The sequence below is a fragment of the Canis lupus genome, chromosome 3, assembly GCF_011100685.1.
Source record: "Canis lupus familiaris isolate Mischka breed German Shepherd chromosome 3, alternate assembly UU_Cfam_GSD_1.0, whole genome shotgun sequence".
Classification (NCBI taxonomy): domain Eukaryota; kingdom Metazoa; phylum Chordata; class Mammalia; order Carnivora; family Canidae; genus Canis; species Canis lupus.
Genome location: NC_049224.1, coordinates 26,984,900 through 27,011,310, shown reverse-complemented (window position 1 = coordinate 27,011,310; position 26,411 = coordinate 26,984,900). Strand labels below are relative to the sequence as shown.

Here is a 26,411-nt window from a genome sequence, read left to right as displayed (position 1 = left end):
CAACATGAATGAAAAATAACCCTAGATCAGAGGACTTAATGTTATAATGTCCATTCTTCCCAAATTGGTCTAATGACACAATGCCATCCCACTCAAACCTACATTTTCAAGGAAAATACAAAAGGTCTAGGAAAGCCAAATCTTTGGAAGACTTCTACTACTTTCCTTAGAGACCTACTCTATTTCTCATATTTAAGATAGTGTAACACCAGTCGAAGAATCAGAAAAAGGAAGCAGTTCACAGAAGCTTCCAGAGGTGAAGGAAACAAGAGTTGAGTTTTCATGTTTATATTTTCATTCTCAAGTATCAGAAAAGATTTTATGAGCTTGAGAGAAAAATGATTAACATCTGAAGGCAACCAATCTTCGGAAAACACTACCAGGAGGACTTTAAATTACAAAAAAAAAAAAAAAAACCCCAAAAAATGAAAACAGCAGCAGCAACAACAGCAGCAACGGAGTTTTCCATTTTAAATTTTATTAAAGTACAGAGTTAACAAGTTTTGAGTTTTCTACATAGGAAAAGACTGGTCAACTTCAGACGCTTCATAGAAAAATTAGCATTCAAAAAACAAATATAAACCCACAGTTGCCTTTGTGACTAGAAGAAGGAACAATTTTTTAAAAAGTTACCAAAACTCTAACCATATCCAAGACTATTATAAATTTCAAACAGTAAATTTACCACACATATTACATTTCAAATCCTAGCAGAGCAAAACATAACCACATAATTTGGCTACAGGTAATTGTTTCGAAAAAGTTCTAAGAATTAACAATGTTACAATTATAAAACTTTTGTAGAATTTGTGTTTTTTTGCAAAGTTAAAAAAAAAAAAAACCTTAAATCTTTAATATAGAAAAGCAAAACAATCCTCTTAAATTTCTCATAAATAACTCTCAAGACATATATTATACATCTGTTGCAAACTTTCTTTACCTGAGAGAATTTCCCAGGATCCTTCACCCAGAGGATTACCTTAAAGAGTTGTTCATCATTTTACTCACATAACTATGATTAAACTCCTACAGAAGTGGATGTGGACATACGCATTTTTTATCTACCTTACCCAGTTAAGTTCTTCCGAAGGCATTTTGCTTAAACAGAAACAAAATACCTTCTTTGGCAAAAGCCAAGTATTTCCCCCTTTCAAAATGAATGCCTCTGTAAGTGATTTACTGAGGAAGAAAATCTTAAAAAGATAACAATCCTTAGAGCGACCAGCATTAGTTTGAAGGATGTGTATAAGTGGCTCTCTAGCTCTGGAAGGCAGGTCCAGCATGAGAGAGCCCAGCTCGGCCGGAAATGCAGCACTGGCTGAGTGTGTAAGGCTTTACACGCATCTTAAAGATGGCGGGAAACACGGTGGCCTTAAGAACAAAGCAGAGGGAGTTATTACTTCGATTAGGAGAGTATCCTACAAAGAATTCCACGAGCTCAGTGACTACTGCACTGTCCCTGATTAAGGAGGACCCAGGGATCTCTCCAGACAGGCAGGGTCTTAGCCCAAGGTCACATCCTTCTTAGTTACAGGTTAAAACTGCTCTCATTTCCAAGAGGAATAGAACACAAATGTACACCAAAATGAAATGCTACTTAGAAAGGCAGTCAAAGGAGAATAAAGCCAAGGCGACTTAAACACAGACTCTGGAATTCCCTTTGCAGGGTTACATGAAGCACCAATGATGATAAACTTCTGGCTAAAATTAAATAAGTATACAATCTTAAATAGGCAGAGGGGGATGATATGGGGTGGGGGTGCGGATTAGCACTACACAAAGGTCATCCGGAATGAAGGATCCTCTGAGGAACTGGAAATAGAAAATGAGGTGTGGTATAGTAACTTCTTGCAAGATACATCCACAAAGGCAAAAGAAACAAAAGCAAAAATGAACTATTGGGACTTCATCAAGATAAGAAGCTTTTGCACAGCAAAGGATACAGTCAACAAAACTCAAAGACAACCTACAGAATGGGAGAAGATATTTGCAAATGACATATCAGATAAAGGGCTAGTTTCCAAGATCTATAAAGAACTTATTAAACTCAACACCAAAGAAGCAAACAATCCAATCATGAAATGGGCAAAAGACATGAACAGAAATCTCACAGAGGAAGACATAGACATGGCCAACATGCATATGAGAAAATGCTCTGCATCACTTGCCATCAGGGAAATACAAATCAAAACTACAATGAGATACCACCTCACACCAGTGAGAATGGGGAAAATTAACAAGGCAGGAAACAACAAATGTTGGAGAGGATGCGGAGAAAAGGGAACCCTCTTACACTGTTGGTGGGAATGTGAACTGGTGCAGCCACTCTGGAAAACTGTGTGGAGGTTCCTCAAACAGTTAAAAATAGACCTGCCCTACGACCCAGCAATTGCACTGTTGGGGATTTACCCCAAAGATACAAATGCAATGAAACGCCGGGACACCTGCACCCCGATGTTTCTAGCAGCAATGGCCACTATAGCCAAACTGTGGAAGGAGCCTCGGTGTCCAACGAAAGATGAATGGATAAAGAAGATGTGGTTTATGTATACAATGGAATATTACTCAGCTATTAGAAATGACAAATACCCACCATTTGCTTCAACGTGGATGGAACTGGAGGGTATTATGCTGAGTGAAGTAAGTCAGTCGGAGAAGGACAAACATTATATGTTCTCATTCATTTGGGGAATATAAATAATAGTGAAAGGGAAAATAAGGGAAGGGAGAAGAAATGTGTGGGAAATATCAGAAAGGGAGACAGAACGTAAAGACTGCTAACTCTGGGAAACGAACTAGGGGTGGTAGAAGGGGAGGAGGGCGGGGGGTGGGAGTGAATGGGTGACGGGCACTGGGTGTTATTCTGTATGTTAGTAAATTGAACACCAATAAAAAAAAAAAAAAAAAAAAAAAAAAAAAAAAAAAAAAAAAAAAAAAAAAAAAAAAAGAAAATGAGGTGTGGGGACCCAACCATTGGCTAGTCCTGATAGGCACCAGAACCCCAAATCTCTAGTAACCCCACCTTCCAACAGCCCACATGCACACAGTCCATCTACTCCAGGAAAGAACCCCCAACACCTCTGGGGAACAATTCTTTCAAGCCATTTCCCAAGAAGCCAAGAGGACAAAAGCAAACCCAACCAACCAGTATCACAAAAACTCAACCCAGTAAGGACAAATTCGGGTTTCCGAAAGTTTTTGACAGACAAATTTCTAGTCAGATGACACATCTAGGTCTACAGCAACATTCCCAGAAGAATCCCTTCCCCCACTTAGTGTTTTTATTCATGAAAACAAGAAGGGAAAACATTCCCACACTGAAGGAATAGCACAGAAGAAACATACACATAGAGTTCTTTAAAAACTTCTTGCACTTGCGTTGCTAAAGGAGTCTGACCAGCAGCTACTGGGAATGTACTTTTTCAAAATCATGTACAAAAAGTTGTAGGAAGCAAAATTATTTTAAAAAGAGATCAGTGAATTTATCAAATGAACACCATCATTACAGCAACTCAAAGCAATTGGCACAATTTTTCCAGTTTATTAAATCACAATAGCACAAGAATGTAGGTTCTTTAAACCCACAAACATGGACTCATCACCTGAGAATTGTTCATTACAATTAATAATCATTAGAGTCAACTTCTTTCTATGCCCTCAGTTGTTAGAGTATATTCACCTCTCCCTCGTCATTCAGATAAACTTTCTTAAATTCTCAGTTAAGAATAAAAATCAGAGTGACCGCAACTCTTCCTCTTGAGTCAGACTAAACTTCAAGAAGAACTTTGGGACACAAACCAAATTTTAAGCTGCCGGCTGGGCCAGCCGAAGAGAAGCTCCGAGGGCCCTGTCACTGGCAATGAACGTCCTTTCCTTTCCGTTTCCCTGAGCTGCTTTCTGCAGGGGAAGCCCGCCAACAGAGGCCAGCCAAGGAACAGGAGCCTTGTCAGCTGGCCTGTGTGACCTGCCCTGGGGGCCACTTCTAAAGTCACAGAGCTGGCTGCCCAGACCAGCCAGAGCCTAGCAGGAAAAAAACACTAGGAAGCCAGCAGCCCAGCTCTCGATCTACTCTTCTCATGGTCTTTCCTGAAGCCCATCCCAGCTTACCCAGAGCCCTGCGTCACTGCACAGCCACTGAGGCAGCTTCTGTCCCCGACCCACAGAGTTCCCAGTCCCACTGGCTTAACAGGGGCCGCGCGTGGTGGCTATCCATTGTGTGACACCAGAGGACCTTTCAACCACCAAGCTCAGAGCTTCTTGGCCTCAAAAAAGAAATTGAATAAAGGTTACAAAACAAGGCTCTCGCCCATACACGAGTGCCTTTAGAAACAGAAGCTCAAACATTATAAATAAGGCAAGATTCTAGAGTAATATGTCCCCAGAATTTATTTCCCTGCTTATTTTCCCGGGAGGGGGGCAAAGGAGTAGAAATGAAGAATTTGACTAATTCCCTACACCAGCATTTTGGCACATGGGAAGCCAGTGCTGCCCAGCTCAGTAGGACACACACAGACCCCTGTGCCAGCGAGCTCCAAAGGACCCTTTCTACCCTGCAGGAGACACTCAAAGGAGCATCCCCAGCAGGTCTCAACTGGGGTCTCTAACAGACTTTCCACCGAGAAAACTCTTCACTGACCGAGGACACGTCACCACTGAACACAGTCATCTCTTGGGCAGCCGCCTCAAGACAAATCTCTTATGCCTATTACAAGTACATACTCTTGGAAATCTCCATGGATGTTGTTTATGGCTTAATTAAATACCCTCCCCCCCACCCCCACCGTTTCTTCTAAGTATATCTGGCCACTTCTACAACTTGTACGATAGGCCTTATCTGGTCAGCCCAGGGTGAAGTGCTGCCTGGGCTCCTCCCCCGGCCGATCCACTCCAGCACACCACCGTGGATATGAACGCTGTGGCCACACTCCAGATCCGGGAAACAAGAGCCCTTTTGCTTTTACAATTTCAAAGGCCTCAAGGTGGTAGAGACGCCGGCTGACTTTTATAACTAAAAGAAGGGTGCAGCAGGCTTCCGTGAAGAAGCGACTTTTTGGGTAAGGTCCTAGAGTGTTATTAATATTAATAGCACAAACAAGGAAGAACTATAGCCCTCTGTCGCTCAGGCAAAGACAACATGAATACTGTTCTATAATCACATGAATAACACCACAAAAGGAGTCACAATTATTGCAGTAACTCGGATCGGGCAGTAATAATACAATGGGGGACCACATGGTAGTGATGGTAAATTGTGCTTTTTCACATTATAGCAAAGATGTTCGAGCCTGGGAAGGATGAGGAGAACCTCTGGAAGGGCCAGGACAGAAGAGTGAAGCTATGATTCCCAGCATCACAGCTCCAAAGGGAAACATGTGGGGGCCAGGAGGAAACAGCACAAGGGTGGAGTTAAAAGCAGGTGCTTCCTCTTGTACCCTATAAATATACCAAATGAGCAAGGAGCCTGCAGGACAAGTGCCATCTGCAGAGCCCGCTGGGGATGAGGCTCCTGGCCGAGGTGTGTGAGAGGGGTCTGCATTCCGCCCCGGGCTGAGGGCTCAAGATTTTGGCAAGTTTTTCTATTTGAAGGATAAGAATGACAAGGTAAGATTTATCCCTGTCATGCCTCAAACTCTGTTTTGGTGAAAACATACAGGAGGTAAATACTAGTTAATTTCTATTCCAGTTTTTAGGGCTAAGATACAACAACACAAACTATATCATCATTCAGGATCCGCTTGGTTGAAAATTCTCAATTCTTTTGGGTTAACATGGTTATTTCTTTTTGATTTTCCGAATTCAAAAGCTAATCAGGTGATTTTTTTCCCCCCTGAAAGCCTTTTTCAGACCCACTCAAACCAGCCAGAGGATGACAGCTTTTCACAAAGCACCAGTCCCTGCTCGGACCCCTGGGACACTTGCTCAAAGGACATCACTTCCAGGCTGCAGGCCTGCTTCGGATCCCCGTCACACGGAGAACTGCCGAGAGGGACAGCAGAGGGGAGCGACCAGGGTCCCCAGGTACAACAGCACACACATCCAGCAGGACGCCATCTTGACCCAGAAGATGGACCAGCTTCCACTGAAGAAGGTTTCAATGTTGGCACTTTCATAGCTGTGGAAACGAGACCCAACTGTGTCAGAGCAGGAAGAGAACAGGCGGGGAGAAGGTCCCCTCCAGCAGGCGTCTCCCTGGCTCCCGTCCCCTCCAGCCTCTCTTGGTTTTGTTTTTTCCCAACAGCTCGATTCAGATACAGCTCACGCCATTTGCCCACTTCCTCCCAGAGCCTGGCATCCACTAATCTACTTTCTATCTCTGTGGATTTGCCTATTCTAGGCATTCCATAGGAATGGAATCATGTGGCCTCGTATGACTGGTTTTTAAGGTTTATTTAGGTTTTTAAGGCCATGTTGTTGCATGGCCCAATACTTGATTCCTTTTTATTGCTGAGTAATATTCCATTGCATGGAGACAGCACATTTTGTTTATCCATTCATCAGCTAATAGACATTTGGGTGGTTTCTATTTTTTGGCTGTTGTAAGTGATGCTGCTATGAATGTGTGTAGAAGCTTGTGTGTGGACATACTTTTGCCCCTGTTGGGTATTTACCCAGGATTAGAACAGCCAGATCATACTACAACTGTGGCTTAACATTTTGAGGAATTGCCAAAATGTTTTTCCAAAGTGGTTGCACCATTTTACAATCCTAGCAGGAGGTTTTGTAAAGGGTTCTAATTTTTCCCACATTCTCGACAGCATCTGTTATTTTCTGCCTTATTAATTATGGCTCCCTCCATCCTATAAGTTTTCCACACCAAAACTTTCCAGGAATCATCAAAGCATTAGAACCATTATGGATACATTAGAAGCTCCCTCCTCTCTTCTCCCTTAGAAGAAGGGAAAAATCATATTCTGGAAAAATCTCCCCAGTGAAGCCTTCTGCTATCTCCACCATCTCCAAACCCCACCTGGTACTCTGCATTCCTCTTCCTCATCTTTCTCCCCAATAGTGCAATCTGCCACAGGGTATTTTATTTGGATCATGGTCTGTCTCCTCCATTAGATTATAAGCCTGCCACTTACAGCAGTGAGGCATACAGGAGCCCCTCAGATAGTTGCTGCATGAATGGATAAAACAAAGCACAGTGAGCCTAAATGTCTATCCTGTGTGTATTCGGAGTTTTACATACCACATTAGCACCGGCTGTGGGGCTTGGGGTGGGGGCGGGGGGCTACTTACCCCTATTGCCACATTAGTATTTTTAAAAAAGATGTTTCAGGGGTGCCTGGGTGGCTCAGCCATTTAAGCATTTGTCTTCAGCTCGGGTCATGATCCTGGGATCCCTGGATCCTGGGAATGAGCCCCGCATAGGGCTCCCTGCTCAGCGGGGAGTCTGTTTCTCCTTCTGCCCCTTCCCCACCAGCTCGTGTTCTCTCTCTCTTTCTCAAATAAACAAAACCTTAAACTTTTGTAATAAAAGTATAAAACAAACTTTTGTAATAAAAGTGTAAAATAAAAAGGCAAACAAAATGCAAAATAGAAAAAAAGGTATTTTCTCTTAAAAGCAGGTGACTGCTTAAGAATTCCAAGTTCTCCCTCCATTACTTATACTATGTTCCTCAAGACCGCCCATAAGCAGTTAACCTTTTTATTTTTTTCCAAGATTTTATTTAAAAAATGTTTTATTTAAATTCAATTTGCCAACAAATAGAACACCCAGTGCTCATCCCATCAAGTGCCCTCCTCAGTGCCCATTACCCAGTTACCCCAACCCACCACCCTCCTCCCCTTCCTCAACCCTTTGTTTGTTTCCCAGAAGACTTTATTTTTAAAGTAAAAATTTTCCACCCAACGAGGAGTTCAAATTAACCCAAGGTCAAGGGTCGTATACCCTACTGACTGAGCCAGCCAGCACCCCACCTCCCACTCCCAACCTTTCATTTTATTAAAGTTGCATTAAGCAAGTGAGCACTACCAAGTCCCAGGGTTAAAAGCATGCCCACAGACTGTTGAGACCCCAGGACTGTTTCTGTGTAGGTGAGCATAGCAGGACTTGGAGAAGAGTTTCACTGACTCCAGGAGATGGGATCTGCGACCCAGTGGGTCTCAGCACTTAAAGAATAGGACTTAATTTGATTTTCTAAAGACTATCCCCTCTAAAATGTCTAAGACAATGAGCCACTCACTTGAACCAGCTGGTGACGGTCATCATCACATAGAGGGAAGCCAAAAAGAACACAAAGTGGAAATAGGAATAGCTATAGACGGTGCCTCTCTTCTCATCATAAATGACCCGCGGTCCTTCCTTCACATTCTGCTGCTCCTCAGTGTCTGTGAAGCACAAAGTGAACACAAGCCCTGTGAGTGAACATATGCACGCCTGCCACTTTAGCAAAGCCACACTCACTCATTACAATCCCAGGAGCTGTTGAGTAGAAAAGATGTCCAAAGCCATTTGTACTCTCGGACAACTTCATCTACACTCTCAGCATAAAACCCCCACCCAACCACAGAAATGTCCTCAACAGGATGAATTATGTAACATCACATTCTTTGAACAGAGCAGAAGAGAGCCCTTATACACAGAAAACCTAGGGTAAGCTCAGAGGGAAGTGAGCGAGCATGCCAAAAGTTCTCAAGCCCCTGGACGCTCCAATCCAAGAAAAGAAAGTTGCAAGAAATTTTCTAAATTTTCATTCTTTTGAAAACTGTACTTTGTCCTTCTCTAAATCTCACTGTATAATTCGACTTACATATAGGCCAAAACAGAAACTGATTCTTGCCAGCCAGAGCGCCAACACGAACAGATAAAACCCAGCAATCATTCAGGAAGAGCGTGAAAAGGAGGTCAACAATAAACCACCTTTGGAATAAAAATTTCCTCTTACCATTCAAGTTCTCTACTTACCCTCTCCATCCGGGCCGAAGCAAAAACAACACCGGGCTACCTGGAAGAGCAAACCCAACAACGTCAGGTGGCTTTTCTACCTCCACGTCAGTCAAGCCCCAGTGGCCACCCATGTGACATGCCAAGCCTTGCCGTGTGACTGTAGGCAGGGCTCTGAACTGCGCTCATCTTATCTGGTCCAAAGGATTTCACTAAGCATCTGTCCTTCCAAGTGCTCTGCTGCGACAGGGACGTGGGCCGCCGAGATCCCCTTCAAGGTGCTACTTGGAATGCGGAGAGCGGCCCCCAGCCTTTCCCTCCCAAACACTGTGCCCTGCCGGACAGCAAGCCTTCCTGGGCCACCCACACTGAAGGACTGCTCATGGCAGAGGGATGAAGGCGCAGCCTTTGACCCTTGGCGACAGCTCTGATGGGTCATACAGCTCTGGAGCACCGAAAGGACCCATAGAGGCTTCGCCCAGCCTAGGGTACCCTTCAACTTCACTCTCAGGCCAGAGTTGCCTCCTTCCCCTCCACCTGTGTTCTCCCTAATAGATACCACGCAAGTCAACTCTGCCTTGGCAGCTGCTTCTGGAAAACACAACCTGATTACAAAAGGGGAATGAGATGGGTCCTCACTCTCACTAACTCATTCTGGGTGATGACTTGCTCTACTTGCTGGATTATCATCCTCTTTGCAATTGAGAAAGCTGAGGGCAGGCAGGATAAATAACTGGCCTGAAGTGCTAGTTTAGTGACAGAGCTGGAACATAAATACAGGAGTTGGGGGAGGAGGAGGCACCTGGGTGGCTCAGTGGGTTAGGCATCTGCCTTGGGCTCAGGGTCCAGGGATCGAGTTCTGCATCAGGCTCCCTGCTCCACGGGGAGCCTCCTTCTCCCTCTCCCTGCCACTCCCCCTGCTGTGCTCCCTCTCTCTCTCTCTGTCAAATAAATAAAACCTTTTAAAAAACACGCAGGATGGAAACTCCAAGGTCCACGATTCACAAGCAGCAATAGGTAGCATGTGATGTCTAGGAGACAGTGGAGCTAGCAGAATCAGAAACGGTAAAGCTAAGGGCTCTGGAAGCAGGCAGCCCACCTACATTTCCTATAACATCAGGCTGCCGAACTGTCTGCCTCTATGGAGGCAGGGGTGGCGGGGTCTGGGATAGATGGATGGGATCCTTTCCTCTGAAGAGTCTTTGGCAGTTTTTAATTCTGTACCATGTTCCTGATCTACTCAAAACAATTAACTAGGGACGCCTGGGTGGCTCAGCGGTTGAGCATCTGCCTTTGGATCAGGTCATGACCCCTGAGGTCCTGGGATCGAGTCCCACATCAGACTCCCCGCAGGGAGCCTGCTTCTCCCTCTGCCTGTGTCTCTGCCTCTCTCTGTGTGCCTCTCATGAATGAATGAATGAATGAATGAATAATAAATAAATAAATCTTTAAAAAAAAACAACTAATAAAAATTGGATTATGAAAAATTAATGCATGACTCCAGAAGGGCTCTGGTCAACAGAGTAAGAAACATTACACGTAGCAAGACCAGCTGCGGAGTACTGGGTCCTTGGCACTTTCTGGCTGACAGTATTTTTAGCAGAAAGTACACAGAACCGGGGACAAGGATAGAGGAGCTCAAGCCTTCATCCCACTTGCACACCTCAAGGCCACGCCCGTCTGCCTACTACATCAGGGAAACTGGTAACACAGGGAATGGCCTTGACAGATCTTGGACCAAATGACACAGTCCAAGACTCACTAACCATTCAGTGGGCTCAAGACACCGTATCCTGGGGTCCTTGTTCCTCTAAAGCCTAACTTAGCATAAGAAACTACTAATTCTTTCAAAGGTATAGCCTGTGAAACCTGATGCAAGGAGAGCAAACCAACTTCCGTTTTACATGCTCTCCAGTTCAGAAGGAAACACTGGGACATTTTCCTTAGAATGAGAAGGAAAACATCCTCTCAAATCTAACTTAGAGACTTGCTGTTCTTTGAGCCTGCACTCGACACAATAGGGATATTGAAGCCATGGCACACGGCCTCAGCAGGTGGCTACCCGCCGTGGGGAGAACAAACGCCTGCCTTCTAGAGCCCCTCTTCTGTGTGCGAGGCAGTAAACCTATTCAGCCTCAGCAGAGCTTTCTCCTTTTTTAAGTGACAGAAAGAGCTGTTGAATGCTGCTGGCAGACTGACAACCCTTCATAGCTGTCACCATCTCCAGCTCAGGTGCAGGAAAGGCCATGCCCAGAGACCCAGCTGCAGAGAAGGGTGCCCATATCTGGACAGACACAGGGAGAGCTGGAGGATGGGGCCTGGGGCCGGGGGCCAGGCCGGGTGCACAGCAGGGCCAGGAGCCAGCAGCTCAGCTCTCGGGCAGCAGCACTCGGGCCACACGGACTCTGGAGCCAGAGTGCACAGTCCACATGCCAGCAAATCAGAAGCATCACTAACTTTTCTGTCTCCCTCCTCTGTAAAACAGAGATAAAACCCTTACTGGGTTTTTATGAGGATGCAACGAAATCACAAAAATAGTGCTTTGAACAGTGCCTGGCATGTGGCAAGTGCTCTAAGTCTCAGTCATCACTGGAATCTCCTGTTCCTTCCGTTCTTGGGGTCAGGGCTCAGTCTTTTCCTGGCTGCCTCCATGTGATTAGACCTTGCCTGACCTCAGTGGATGTCCCACCGAGGGCCCCAGCAGAAGACTTGCACAAGTAAGGAAATCACAGACATCCTGCTGACCGATAGGCATCTGCTTACCACTCTGATTCTCTGAACACCTCCTGTTCCCAATTCTTCACCCAGTGAAGTACCCACCTGATGGTACTGATGCACTTAGATAAGCTAATGTGTAGGGGCGCCTGGGTGGCTTAGTTGGTTAAGCATCTGCCTCCAGCTCAGGTCATGATCAGTGTCCTGGGATCGAGTCCCACGTCTGGGAGTCCCTGCTTAGCGGGGAGTCTGCTTCTCCCTCTGCCCCTTACCCGTGCTCATGCTCTCTCCCTCACTCTGCTCTCTCTCAAATAAATAAATAATTTCTAAATAAGCAAGCAAGCAAGCTAATATATAGACAATGCTCAGTGGTGTGGCACGGAGCAGATGCTTGTTCCTTCCTTGTCCATCCTTTTCCTTCTGCAATGCACCGATTACACATAATCTCATGGTCATGCTATACATGAAGGACACAGAAGAATGGACTAGAAGTTAAAACACCCCCCCCACACACACACACACACATTCCATTATGACAGAAGAAAAGAGCAGTCAGCAGCCTGACAAAGCTACCCAGGCCTCTGGTGGAAGATGGGCAGCCACACTAGAGGCTAATGTTGTTGGAGGAAAAGCAAAGATTCATTTTAATCCCATCGTATCTTGTAGATACTTGGGACATTGTTTTTTTCTGCACAAAAAATGTATTCTTTTCCTGAGGAGAAAAACGGGATCATGGAATGCAGCTCCATAAAGATGCAACACACATAAAGAGCCTTCCTGAAATAGAAATAGGTCTTCAGAGATGAAGCAGGGTAAGAGAAGGAAATGAACTTACTTCCAGTTCTGGAGCTGCGTATCGCCCTTGCAGAGCATCAGAACTTGACCTTGTCGTCGATGTCAAGCTAAGGAATAAACACACACGTTACATCCTATCAAAGGAAAGGCTGGGACGCTTAGCCAGTGCTCTAATGGGAGGCTCACTCCAGTTCTGGCTCCTTAAAAGTAGTCTGTCAATATCCCACTTAATTCCAAAATTGACCAATTCTATAGTTGTCTTTTTCTGTGGATTGCATTAGATCATTTTAAGCAAAGAGAAGTTTGTTGATAAAGAAGTAAGATATGTTTGGTCCTATTATCTTGGTTTTTACCTCTCCTCCCTCAAACACCAGGCCGAAAGGATTTTCTGATTTCCCTTTTATCTTTCCCCAACTTTTGAGGAGTCTCACTTAGATGGAATCAAAACCAACAGAAGAACCCAGAGACAGCATTTAAAAAAAAAAAAGGACATGAAAAACAAAGGTCACAATTATTTACTATGGTTATCAGCTTTTGGCAGAACAAAGTTTTCTGTTTGGAAATTCAAGAGTAGCTGTCAGTGTGATTAGAAAAAAAAAAAAAAATTCTTCCCACCATTCTCCTTATATCCAGAGAGGTAAAATATTATCAAATCTGGCTTACAGGGGGGTAAAAAAGGTATTTCCTCTAGGGGGAAAAAGGGGGACATTTTAAGCAAACAAATATATACAATACTCAGGGTTCCAGCTAACCCTATAAATTCATTTAGCAAATATTTACTGAAGGCCTGCCATGTGTCAAGGCCCTGTTCTAAGCCCTGGGGCACTCAGTGAAAAAGAGGACAATCCCCAGCCTCTAGCATCCTAAGTGCCAGCCTGGAGGCGGGGGTGTGGCCACTGGAGAAGCAGGAATTAGCAGACTCATTTCAACCAAAAAAACCCCATGAGGCGACACAGCCTTCTCCACTTATTCTCATCCTCTTTCTGGAGGAGGAGAGATCAATAAAATGCAAATAAACAATAAAAAGCCTTCCTCACAAAAAGGTCCTCTGGGATCCAAGTGCACTGCTTCTTTTGTGGGCCACTCCAGGCCAATAGCATCACTTTCATTTCTGCTCTGAACAGATGGATGCTGACTGAGGCCCAAGCACCCTCGCTTCCTGACTTGGAGCCCCATCAGAGGAATTTTAGAGCTACTTCCCAAACACATACACTTTGCTCCTCCATGTAAGTGCATGCTGTATTTTCTGCATGTGAATTATGATTTAATATGCTGTACTGGGATGCCTGGAGGGCTCGGGGCAGGATCCTGGGGTCCTGGGATGGGGTCCCACATCGGGCTCCCTGCAGGGAGCCTGCTTCTCCCTCTGCCTGTGTCTCTGCCTCTCTGTGTGTCTCTCATGAACAAATAAAATCTTTAAAATAAAATAAAATATGCTGTATCGTATCTGTGGAGGAAAGTGTAACTTCTAGAGATCAATTATCTGCATTTTTTACCTGAAAGATGATATTCCTTATTTAAAAGAGTTAGAATAAATACTGCACTTTTGTAAATTCTTTGGAATAAAATGGTTTCAAGAAAAAAACTTTTGATTCTGGCCACTGCCACTTTACTTCCATCATCAGAGCATGAAATGGGGAAGCTTTTGTTCTTATTTCTAAACACGTGTATTCAATTACTCAGCCATCAAAAAGAATGGGATCTTGCCATTTGCAACTATGAGGGCGGAGCTAGAGGGTAATATGCTAAGCAAAGTAAGTCAATCAGAAAAAGATAATTATATGATCTCACTCATTTGTGGAATTTAACAAACAAGACAGGATCATAGGGAAAGGGAGGGAAAAATAAAACGCGATGAAATCAGAAAGGGAGACAAACCATAAAAGACTCTTAATCACAGGAAACTGAGGATTGATGGAGGGGGAGGGGGTTGGGAGATGGGCATTGAGGGGGGCACGGGATGTAATGAGCACTGGGTGTTACATGCAGCTGATGAATCACTGAACTCTACCTCTAAAACTAATAATACACTATATGTTAATTAATTGGATTTAATTTAAAAATACATATATTTTTGTATTCAGTTCATCATTAATGAAAGAGGACTTCTAGAAGTACATGCTACTATCAAATATGGTTATAATTCGGTCATGGCCTTTGCCCACAAAATACTCTTCTTGGAATTACCAAGGAAACATTGTTTTTCCAGACTCCTTAAAAGCCTAGGAAATTCTTCTTGTCCACATTCTATTACTCAGACTCATCTGTTTGGTGAGTGCAAGACATGTTGCTCAACAATTCCTGGATTACGCAGAACTAGAGTGCTTTCCAGAGCTAAAGTGCAAGCAACTTTCACCCACTGCTTCTTGTAGGGCAAGGAAGGAAGACTGATGGCATTTGGTTGGGACGTCACCGTATAGACAAGTCATAGCCTGTTTACTATCTCTACTCCCCGCTCCAAAGAAGCCGGCAGTGGCTTGTTACTGTGACAAACAAAAAAATGCTTCCCCTCCATCACTGCCATGCCCAGGGCTTCTTCCATATTGGCAGAATGATTCAAAATGCAGGTGGCCCTCCACACCTGCTTCAGCTGCTTTGGGAACTGGCCAAACTCCCCTAGATCAAAGAAAATCTCTAGGGAACACGTACAGACATTCCTGTTGGAGACTGATTCTGCTCCCTCCCAGGGCCCTTGGGAGATCTCATGACTATTCCCACCCTTTGTGTGAAGTTCAATTATGCTTCCAAGCACAGTGTAACTTGTGACTCATAGCTCCCAAGGGAGACCACAGTCGTATGAACTGGGGGGAGGCCTTGACACACCCTTCAAAGCAGAGCCATGAAAACTTCTAGCTGATAGGTGAGGGAGTGGCCGGACTCCCAAAGCTTGTATACTCCTCCATTTACTTTAACTTGTCCTCCTTTCTCAAAAAAAGGTAGCAAAGAAGACACAAAAAAACCCCAGATACCTTGATTTGCCAACTCCCAACTCCCAGTTTAAAAGTTTTCTGGCTACCAGCCTTGTACTTATTTCCACACGGTCTGCCCTATTCCATGAATATTTCATTTCAAATTAGCAAGTTATTTGACATTTAATAAAGATTCTTAGGTTTTCCAATTTTATACCCAAGTTCCTAATCATTTAAATAATATTTTCCTCATAAGCACAGTTAAAACCAAAATAGCCAGGACCATTTTATAGCACAAATACTTCCTAATAATGAGGCAAGTCATCCAGCTTATCCTTGTACCACACCGAAGGACCTTACTCCCAACAATCCCAGGGGGAAAAATGATTATGAACCTGCCTCTCCCAGTACTCTAGCAAGGAAAGCCCAAGGAGAGGGTTCTTGAGATTGGGGGCAGGGGGAATCACAAAAACAGGCTCTCTGCCTCTCAGTTTCCCTTTTATATATGACAAGGGAACTTAAGCTGATTAACTCCAGGATCCTGCCTCACTAGACAGTTTGGATTTGAAGCCAACAAAATAACAATTTCAGCCAAAATCTAGAGACCAAGGAGGGAATTAAGGAATAGTTTGTGGAGGCTGCGGCTAAAGGGGTGTCAGAGGGTGGGCCTATCCAAAGACCAGGCTTTAGGGAGTCTCAGGAGGGATGGACCCATACAAAGAGCCAGTGGGGAACCTATGCATGGGGTCCAACTTGTGACACTTCTTCACAGCAATAATGCCTGAGTACAACAGAAGGGGCATCTGGAGAAAGAGGAGCCTCAGTTGGAAAGGTTACGTTTGAGCCCTTCCTTCAAACTACGACAGCAAAAACAAAACATACTCAGAGTGAGTGCCCCAGACGTAGGACCTGGGACAGAGAACAAGAAACTGAGTGTAGAGGCCAGCATGAGGGCACCCTAAACAAGTATGTGTTGGGGCAGGGAGGGTAGGGCCAGTTGGCTCCTGGTTAGGTGAGGAGGTAGTGCAATCAGCCTTCTAGTACCTTACCAAAAAATTAACCCCAATCCCAAGCAATCTTGGGACTTACAGTGAAAATGTGTGAAGCTCATACTGTGCATCTTGAGGCTTCCTACCAAGGGACTCTAGATATTCCTGAGGCACTCAGCTGATCAGTCAGGAGAGCATGCAACTCTTTATCTGGGGGACGTGAGTTTGAGCCCCATACTGGGTGTAGAGATTACTTAAAAATAAAACCTTTTAAAAAAAGGATGGGGGGAGGGGTAGAGATGCCTGGGTGACTCAGCAGTTTAGCACAGCCTTCAGCCCGGGGTTTGATCCTGGAGACCTGGGATCAAGTCCCATGTCAGGCTCCCTACATGGAACCTGCTTCTCCCTTTGCCTGGGTCTCTGCCTCTCTGTCTCTCTCTCTCATGAATAAATAAATAAAATCTTTTAAAAAAAAAAAAAAAAAAAAAAAGGATGGGTGCCCAGACGGCTCAGTGGGTTAATAAGCATCTACCTATGGGTCAAGTCATGATCCCAGGGTCCTGGTATGGGACTCCCTGCTCATCAGGGAGACTGCTTCTCCCTCTCCCTCTGCCGCCCTCCCCCACTCATGCTCACTTTAATTAAACCTCAAACAGGGGGAGGGGGACACCTGGGTGGCTCAGTGGTTGAGCAGCTGCTTTCAGCTCAGGTGGTGATCCTGGGGCCCTGGGATCAAGTCCCGCATCGGGCTCCCTGCATGGAGCCTGCTTCTCCCCTTGCCTGTGTCTCTGCCTCTCTCTCTGTGTCTCTCGGGGATAAATAAAATCTTTTTTAAAAAAGGGATTCTAGATAGCCCTGTAGTCATTTTTAAATGACAGTTTCCACTCAATGTAGCCTCTTTTTATGACATCTTCCAGCCTTTCAACCTTGAGTCTGGCAAGAAACACCACCCCTAGGAAGTCAAGGTTTGAAAACCTAACTGAGATGCCTCCTCCTCCCAGTAGCATCCCTTATCTCCAGGCCCTACTGGGCCTGAACTCCCTTCCCTGGGAGCTCCAAGACGTTTGGTTACCAGGTCCTGAAAGCTGACTCCTCCTGGCGCTGCAGCACATCATTACAGCACTTATCTCCCAGCCCTCCAGCCTGGCACTTCACTGATGTCCTGTATCACGCAAGCTCCCGGGGCCACCTGGTTTACTCCAGGGCCCCCCTTGCGTGGATGCTGCTTTCCGCCTCCTCTTTCCATCAGGCACCACTGATTGCAGTTTAATTACCAATATTCAGTAACGTTTGCTTTGCCATTTACACAGATTTTAAATAGTTGTGGTCAGCTCTGAAAATTATTATCTTTTGCAAATATCAAACCAGTTATATCAGCCTCCACTGGGGAGCCTCTAAATTCCAAAAGAGGTGAGGTTTTATTTATTAACTCTCACTCCAGAGTAGCAGGGAAAATCTTGACAGGGTGAAAATCCCACGCTGCAAAATAATACCATGTGGCAGTTCTATCAACGCTAAGTAGAATTGTTGCCATCTTTCCATTAACGGATTTATAGCAAATCTAAGCCCTATTTTACCTAAGCAGCAAACACATGTGTGATTAGGCATTCAGCAATCTGCAAAAAAACACAATTTTATTCTGTCATATATCTTTATAGTTTTTTTTTTTGTTTTTTTTTTTTAGTAATACAAACACAGGAGAAATGCGACCTTACTATAAACAAACACAACAGAAAAAAGTTATCCCTATAAACACCACTATTACAGGTATGGTGATTTTTTTTCTATATATGTAAACACAACTATATTTTATTTTTGTCATGTTTTTTAAAGATTTTATTTATTTATTAGAGAGAGAATATGAGCATGAGCATGAGGAGGGGCAGAGGGGGACCCCGAGATCACCACGATTGGAGCTGAAGGCAGATGCTTTACCAACTGAACTACCCAGGCACCCCCATATTTTATTTTTAAATGGGAATATCCTATCGTTACAATTTAGTCATGTACTTTCTACTCACATAATTTGCCAATATTTATGACATGCCAATACAGAAAAAAACCTGAGGGATAAATGATGAAATTAGCCGTGCTGCTGCCATTTCTCCCCCAAAGCCCAATAAAAACAGACTCAGGAAGAAAAAGCTTACTCAGAAAAAGAGGTGAGAATCAGCATTCGAAATTTGGGTGGTTTTACATCAGCATTCACTGACTCGGGCCCGAATCCCAACCACCACCGCTTTGGATACAGCAGGTACACAGCAAACAACTATGGAATCAATAAAAATGAAAGGCCAGACATGGTCACCGTGGGCCTTTCTGCTACAAGCAGAATCTGTGGCTAGGCCAGGGACAGGAGGAGAATCAGTGTGATAGAATCTTCACTGGAACAGCCACCTGCAACACGAGCAAGCGTTTCATGGCCTACCACGTGACTGAACAAGTATTCTAAAAATTCAGTTCCTGTGTCTCCAAAATGTCTGCCTTCAGGTTCCTTTCTAACAGTAGGGAGTTTTAGAGCTGTAAGAGAAAACACCCACGTGTGTACACAAAGACATTTTACTTATATAAGGTAGCACCACCAGGATTCCTCAGTTTCAGCCAGAGGAAGACGACAGTGCGTCTTCGACAGGATGAAATTTTTATATGTTGAAACGTAACAAAACATAAAACACAGAAGTAAACCCCACACATGAGAAGATCACTGCCAAAGGGAAGCCTAATTATCAGTGAATTATGTACTCAGCATCAGGAACTAAGCTGTTTCTATGGGTTACGTTCCTCCCCGGGGCCATCTTTTGAACATTCTACGTCAAGGTGGCACAAACCCACCACGAGCATGTGAAACACCGCCTGCTTTAATGGCGCTGTGGGTTTCAGCATAAAAGAAAAGAGACGTTTCCTGTCTTTCTTGGGCCAAGCACAAAATGACCATGTATGTAGAGCTTTGTACTCTTTTCCATCAGCAGAACAAATGGTATTTCCCTTGGATTAGAAAGCTGCCAAAACCTTCTGGCACATACCATTTCTTCCCTGCTTTGTACTCCCTGGCCCTCCAATAATACTTTAACAACTAATATTCAACCGTTTTCTCAAGGGTTGCAACGTACTCTATATCTATTATATTTACCCATATAAATAGAAGTAAGGAAAATGAAGCCCAAACACTGAGGTTCCACACTGTAATGCAAACTTTTTACTTCAAGCTATTTTCCCTCATCCTCGGATGGGATTTGTTTTGCAGCCTCGCAGTTGCTAAAGCTCACTTAAATTCTTCTCCGTGCTTTTAGAGTTTGCAAAGATGGCCTCAAGTGTCTAAGACTTACCATGAATACAAGATGCACACGAACAAGAGAGTGGTACCCAGTCCAGTAACCAAGTTTTCATCTCTGTACAGGTCCTGACCAAAGTCTGGCACACAGATTGTAACATTCTTCCCATGCTCATCCAGAGCTTGCGAGGAAAAAACAACGTAATCAAAGTTAATTAGAAAAGCCTGTTGTAGTTCACAGACACATTCACTCTGGGAAAATGTGGGTAGCTTAGAAGAGCGAAGGCTTATTGCTGGAAACTTCTACTCCACAGTCTCGTTCGACTCAGACTAGAGTGTTGCAATTTCAAAGCACCCCCTCCCACCTAGGCAGCCTCCTAGAACAAGACCCTCAGATTCCAGCTGAGCGCCAAAGGGTTCCTCTGTGTCCTGATGTAGTGACAGTCTTGCTCTTTTCAGTACTATTCAAACAGTAAGAAGTAAAACTAGATCCATTTTTCAGTTGACTTAGCAAACTCTGAACAGAAGTGGCATGTAAACATTCTTGAGTTCCCACCATGTTGATCCTCTCTGGAAGCGTGTAGAAGCTATTCAGAACCAAATACGTATTAGCTGCGCAACAGCCACCTGGTCAAAAGCCACACGAAGTCAGTAATAGGATGGTCATGATTCTATCATCCTTTGCTTACTTCTTACCTCCTTTTCCAGGAAAGGTCTCCCATCATGGTCCCCTTCTCTACATTTTCTTTCTTTTTTTCTCTTTTTTAAGATTTCATTTTTAAGTAATCTCTGTACCCAGCACAGGGCTTAAATTCACAACCCTGAGATCAAGAGTTGTATGCTCTACCAACTGAGCCAGCCAGGCGCCCCTCTACATTTCCTTTAAATATATAAATATAAATACACACACACACACACACACACACACACACATATCTTGTTTCTTTTTATTGATCAGGTTTGTAAATGTGCTAAATCTACAGTGCTTTAAAAAAAATAAACAAGAGTTTATTTAAAGAGAAGTTCTCCTCAAGAATACCGTGGTATGCATTAATTTCATTTGTTACTATTGTGCGCAAGAGCCTTGTTTTCAAGGGAACAGTATAAACGTCATTTTTTGCTCACTGTATTTAATAGACATAACTGGCTAATAGTTAATCATGATGTAAAGAAATGTGACAATATTCACTCACGTATGTGCTTTCTCAGTGTTTCAAATTATAGTCTATGAACACTGCTGACACCCACAGGAGAGAATAAAATTATCTGTGCAAAGGTGGGGTAAAAAATAGTGTATGTGGGTCACCTGGCTGGCTCAGTCAGTAGAACATGTGACTCTTGATCTCAGGATCATGAGTTCAAGCCCCACATTGGGCGTGGAGCCTACTTTAAGAAAAAATAAAAATAAAAACAAGTGCTAAACACAAACACATCCTGGGGCACCTGACTGACTCAGAGGAGCGTGCAACTCTTGATCTCAGTGTTACGAGTTCAAGCTCCATGTTGGGTGTAGAGATTACTTAAAAATAAAATCTCTTATAAAAAAAAAAAGTTTAGGGCAGCCCCGGTGGCTCGGCGATTTAACGCCGCCTGCAGCCCAGGGTGTGATCCTGGAGACCCGGGATCGAGTCTCACGTCAGGCTCCCTGCATGGAGCCTGCTTCTCCCTCTGCCTGTGACTCTGCCTCTCTCTCTGTGTCTCTCATGTATAAAGAAATAAAATCTTTAAAAAAAATTTTTTTAAATAGCATGTGACCTGGGAATATTCTAATGTTTCCTGGATTTCTTAAAAATTTTGAGAGTCAAGGTATCTGGGTGGCTCAGTTGGTTAAACACCCAACTCTTGATTTTCACCTCAGGTCATGATCTTCAGATTGTGAGATCAAGCCCTATACCGAGCTCCACATGGGGCAGGAGCCTGCTTGGGATACTCTCTCTCCCTCTCCTTCTCTTTCTCCCTCTCCCCTTTTCCCCCTCTCTAAATAAACAAACAAACAAACCATTTTACAAACATACACACTCTATGTATTAGCAGCTAGACTCACATTTGTGACATCAAAAATAACTGTGTGTGTGGTGGTATAAGGAATCTTTATTCTTAGGCCAATGAAAAGTTTTTTTTAACTGACCAAAATATGAACTTTTCTATTTAAGTAGTACCACCTGAAATTAAAAGTAAGTTTTCTGTTTTTAAGTGATACCTGCCATTTAAGAGAAAAATACTCTAACCAAAAACCTCATGTTAAAACCAAAAATTAAGTCATAAATGAAAGTCTTAAAGAAACGACTTAAATAAACTTACTCAAGATAGAACTATTAAAAAAATTAAAAAAAAAAAATTAAATCCAGGATAGACTGTACTTAAGACCTACAACTGTATCACTTTGCACTATAAATAGCTCTAAAGACAAGACTCGTACAGAGTACATGTATATAAAACTTTCAAAATTATCTTTGCATTTACTTTCTACATTTAAAAAAAGGAAAGCAGGGCAGCCCCAGTGGCTCAGCGGTTTAGCGCCGCCTTTGGCCCAGGGCATGATCCTGGGGTCCCAGGATTGAGTCCCACATCAGGATCCCTGCATGGAGCCTGCTTCTCCCTCTGCCTCTGTCTCTGTATCTCTCATAGATAAATAAAATCTTAAAAAATAAATAAATAAAAATAAAAATTAAATTAAATTAAAAAAGGAAAACTAACTTCAATTTTTCATTCTAGAGAAAAGATAGCATATTTTATTTTAAAGACAAGCTATCTAGGCAGAGAGAGGTAAATAACCTTCTACTTTTAGTTACTAAAGTGGTAGAACCAGGCTATAAACCCCAGCGGTCTAACTTCCAAGCTCATGCATGTTCTGTTGTCTCTATACATAAAGATTATTTAAGATGAGTAATTCAAGGTCACACAGTCAACAAATGATAAGAGCTGGGTTCAAATCCAGTCTCCTGCTTCCCACGCCCACGCTCTTCCCACTCTGTCTTACAAAGAGATGACCACCTGAAGAAATGTAAATTAATAACCAATAAAAAAGACAACATAAAATAAGCAAAACAGTAATGTTTCTTGAAAATGCAGAGCAGGAAAATGCAGATTAGGCCCCAAAGCAAACTCAACAGCCCATGATTGCTCCTGTTTTTGTTACATAGTGGGAAGACTCAGAAGAAGAAATTTTCATTTTGGTATCCCACATTAAGGACTTTATTTAGCGAAAAATCTAGATCATCTATTTCAATTTATCACATCTTTGACATTCTCAACAGCAGCACAGTAGAGTCATAGTCCTTCCTCCACAATGAAAATATTCATACCACAAGCACACTTCTCCTAAGAAGCTGGCTTACCTACTTCTACAGGCTTGCTGGACAGAGCCGAGAAAGTGAGATAGGTCACATAGCAGCTGATGAGCCCTGACTGTAGTAACCCGGAATGTGGCTGTCCTGGAAAATGAAAGGGACAGGTTTTAACATAACGCTTTAAGTTTCAAAAATAAGAAAGCCAAATAGCAAATAAGTTTGCTACTCTTGTTAGCAAACTAGTTCAAGTAACATTAATCAGTAAAAATTATATACTTGCTTCTATACTAGGCCTAGTAAAAAAATAACCCAAGGAGTATACCATAGTTGAGCAACTTAATTCAAGTTAGAACATAAGACTAACATCTTTTAACATATAAAGTGCTACTGTGTACATCCAGAGTAATACAAGAGTTTAGATGAGGGAAATACCAGAGAAATAAAAATGGCTTCAGCTAGTAGGTAAAACCAGGTAGTAAAAAGATATTTGAGATGGACTGAATATCACAGATCAATGTAGAAATTTTCCCCTGTGGTTTACCTGAACTGTATATTTTAAGAGTCACCCTACTGGTTGATGGAAGGCCTAGAGAGTTTGTTTTGTGAACCTGCCCACTGGTCATTGTTTCTGGTATCTGTGAACTTTTAAATGTCTTTATTAAATGGGGGTGGGGATGGAAGGGAGGGGCACGTCTCCTCACCGGGGATTGTGTTATCCTAGTCCCTAATGATTCCTGCATTTTTGAAGTTGTATAGGACAGTTTTTCATTATCCTACATGACACCCTTAATATTTTCAGCATGTTCATAAACAGGTTTATTTTTGTATAACTATTAAGTTTTTGCTTTTCTCAAGAAAAAAAAAAAGGTCCCCATCCCCAAATGACATTCCTCAAACTTGGACTCCTATCTTTAAAGGAAACAAGAAGTCAATGTGTCTTCCAAAAAACACTAAAAAGACAGTGAAGGGGACAAAACTGATACACTTGTTATTTTAGAGATGCCGTGTTCTGCTGAGTTCTCCACCACAGTATTTTAATAACAATTGTATTTAAACATATTGCCTAGTCCTCCTGAGGTTCATAACACTAGCTTTTAAATCTTAAGACCTCAGAAGAAAATTCACCATCATTATTTGTGAGACCACACAGCTTATGAGATAAGTGAGTGAGACTTCATAGGGCATGGATTCCAGATTCTACAAGGCCATCAGACAAAGTCCACGACAATGGAAAAAAGTTTGACCTGTCAATAAAACAAAACAACAACAAAAACACAAATAACAATAACAAAAAACCTTTGGGAATACCAGTCCAGGTCGACGAGGAAGGCAACTGAGGCTCAGCGTTCATTGAGAGAAGGGCTTCAGTATGTTATAATATTTAAATTAAACTAATAATTGAGAGTAACCAGGATATGAGAAAAAGGATTTATCATTTTTTAGTGGAATTTTCAACCATCTGCATACATGAAAGGATTTAATCACTTCCCTCTGATTAAATTTGTTTCAAGTTCTAATTATTACATTGTACTAACCCATAAAAATATAGAAATAGAGTCTTTTATAATGTTGCTCTTTGGCATGGGAATAAAATTCACCTTAGCAACTAATGGCATTAAGCCAAATATTTCAAAATATTAAAACTATTTTAAAAAGTAGGATTTAGGGATCCCTGGGTGGCGCAGCGGTTTGGCGCCTGCCTTTGGCCCAGGGCGCGATCCTGGAGACCCGGGATCGAATCCCACGTCGGGATCCAGGTGCATGGAGCCTGCTTCTCCCTCTGCCTATGTCTCTGCCTCTCTCTCTCTCTCTCTCTCTCTCTGTGACTATCATAAATAAATAAAAATTTTTTAAAAAAGTAGGATTTAACCCAAATGGTATTTTAATCTGAACACTAGTATGTTTTAGGAAATTCTTAACTGATCAGTTAAAGAGACTGGGAGATTAGAACGCTCAATTTCAATAAGGTATTTGAAATTTTTAGGACCAGAAAACCTTTAAATTATTCAATACTACGTCACTTTTCTTTTAAGTTTATTAATTTAATTTAATAATCTCTATACCCAATGTGAGACTTGAACTCATGACCTCGAGATTGAGAGTCACATGTTTTTCCAGTCAGGATGGAGCTAGTCAGGTGCCCCAAGACTAGTTCACTTTTTAAATCACCATTTTAGAAATGATTTGAGGGACTACAAATTATTGGCCACCTTTTCCTTTTCCTATTAGAAACCTGAATACCATTTGCATTTCATCACCTGTAGAGTAAGATACCTTCAAGAAAATTAGATCACAGACATTTCTTTCTATAACCAAAGATGGCATTCTGGCTTAAGACATCAGAAGTTGTTTATAGAAGACAATTCAGGGGGCAGCCCCAGTGGCTCAGCGGTTTAGCGCAGCCTCCAGTCCAGGAGACCCGGGATCGAGTCCCACATCGGACTCCCTGCATGAAGCCTGCTTCTCCCTCTGCCTGTGTCTCTGCCTCTCTCTCTCTCTCCTCTCTGTGTGTCTCTCATGAATAAATAAAATAAAATCTTAAAAAAAAAAAAAGAAGACAACTCAGGCCTGTACTTTCTAAAGTACTTCCAAATCCCATGATCTCTTCCCTTTGCCTTTGTGGGTTTTTCGGGTTTTTAAGTAAGCTCTGTGCCCAACATGGGGCTCTAACTCATGACCCTGAGATCAAGAGTTCTAGGGTCTACTGACTGAGCCAGCCAGGCGCCCCTCTTCCATTTGCCTTTGAAACAACCTTGAGTCAGGAAGGTTTATAGATTTCTGTTGGCTTTGCTGAGAAGGGCCTTGGGTCTGAGGAAGGTTAGCACGTGGGACCAGTTGTCACATTTTCTGCTTCTTGACTCCTAGACCACACAGTCCCTGATTTCTGACTCAAGGCCTTGAGTGAAAGATGAGCCCAGAAAGAGCTCCTTCTGGAGCCTTCTCATTCATAGAGATCATAGGGAAGAACTTAATACACACTCAGGGCATCTTCCATGTAAAGGCTCCTTGTAGTTCACTATGTAATAATGAACTTCTATCTTCCTATTTATTGACATTCAGCCCAAGTGTGGGATACGAGGAGGAGGCTGTAGTCCCGCCCTTCCTATGGCTGACCCATCCATGGTAAATTAAGGAATAACTGTAATTTAAAAACACTAGGTTTGTGCAAATTAACACACAAACAAAATGTATAAATAAGGAGGAGTGGAAAAATACTGTGCTTACGATTTTGGACGCAGGGCGAGATGGCTACCACTGAAATGAGCAGACACAGGCCTCCGTTCAGCCCCAGGAGAATTTTGTTTTCCAGGCAGCCATCCTTCTGTGTGTAAAACACCGCCATCAAAATCAAGCCTCCGGTGGCAATGGAGTACATGATGAGTGTCACCAGGGCCAGCGCCGCGTACCACAGCTTGTTGCTAGCCGTGCCTGCAGTCCTGTTTCTCCAGAGGTGGATAAGAGGGAGACAGAAGACAGGTCAACGAAGCCCGCACCCTCTGACGACATTCATCATCCCTCAGGCTTTGCAGTGCTCTCAGGCCCAAAGCCCTTATA

General features: G+C 43.1%; 1 protein-coding gene across 2 annotated transcripts in view; it reads right to left on the bottom strand.

Annotated features, from left to right (window-relative positions):
* Window positions 1–5,735: 5,735 nt before the first annotated feature.
* The window catches only part of SERINC5 (serine incorporator 5), a 102,635-nt gene continuing 81,959 nt past the window's right edge, over window positions 5,736–26,411 (bottom strand). For both annotated transcript variants that reach the window (XM_038532459.1, XM_038532460.1), the window contains exons 6-12: window positions 26,082–26,293; window positions 22,905–23,000; window positions 19,622–19,748; window positions 12,438–12,504; window positions 8,909–8,948; window positions 8,187–8,331; window positions 5,736–6,112 (exon numbers count right to left, since the gene is read on the bottom strand). In XM_038532459.1, coding sequence (XP_038388387.1) covers window positions 5,965–6,112; window positions 8,187–8,331; window positions 8,909–8,948; window positions 12,438–12,504; window positions 19,622–19,748; window positions 22,905–23,000; window positions 26,082–26,293 — 835 coding nt within the window. In that variant the 3' untranslated portion in view covers window positions 5,736–5,964. The remainder of the gene's footprint in view (window positions 6,113–8,186; window positions 8,332–8,908; window positions 8,949–12,437; window positions 12,505–19,621; window positions 19,749–22,904; window positions 23,001–26,081; window positions 26,294–26,411) is intronic.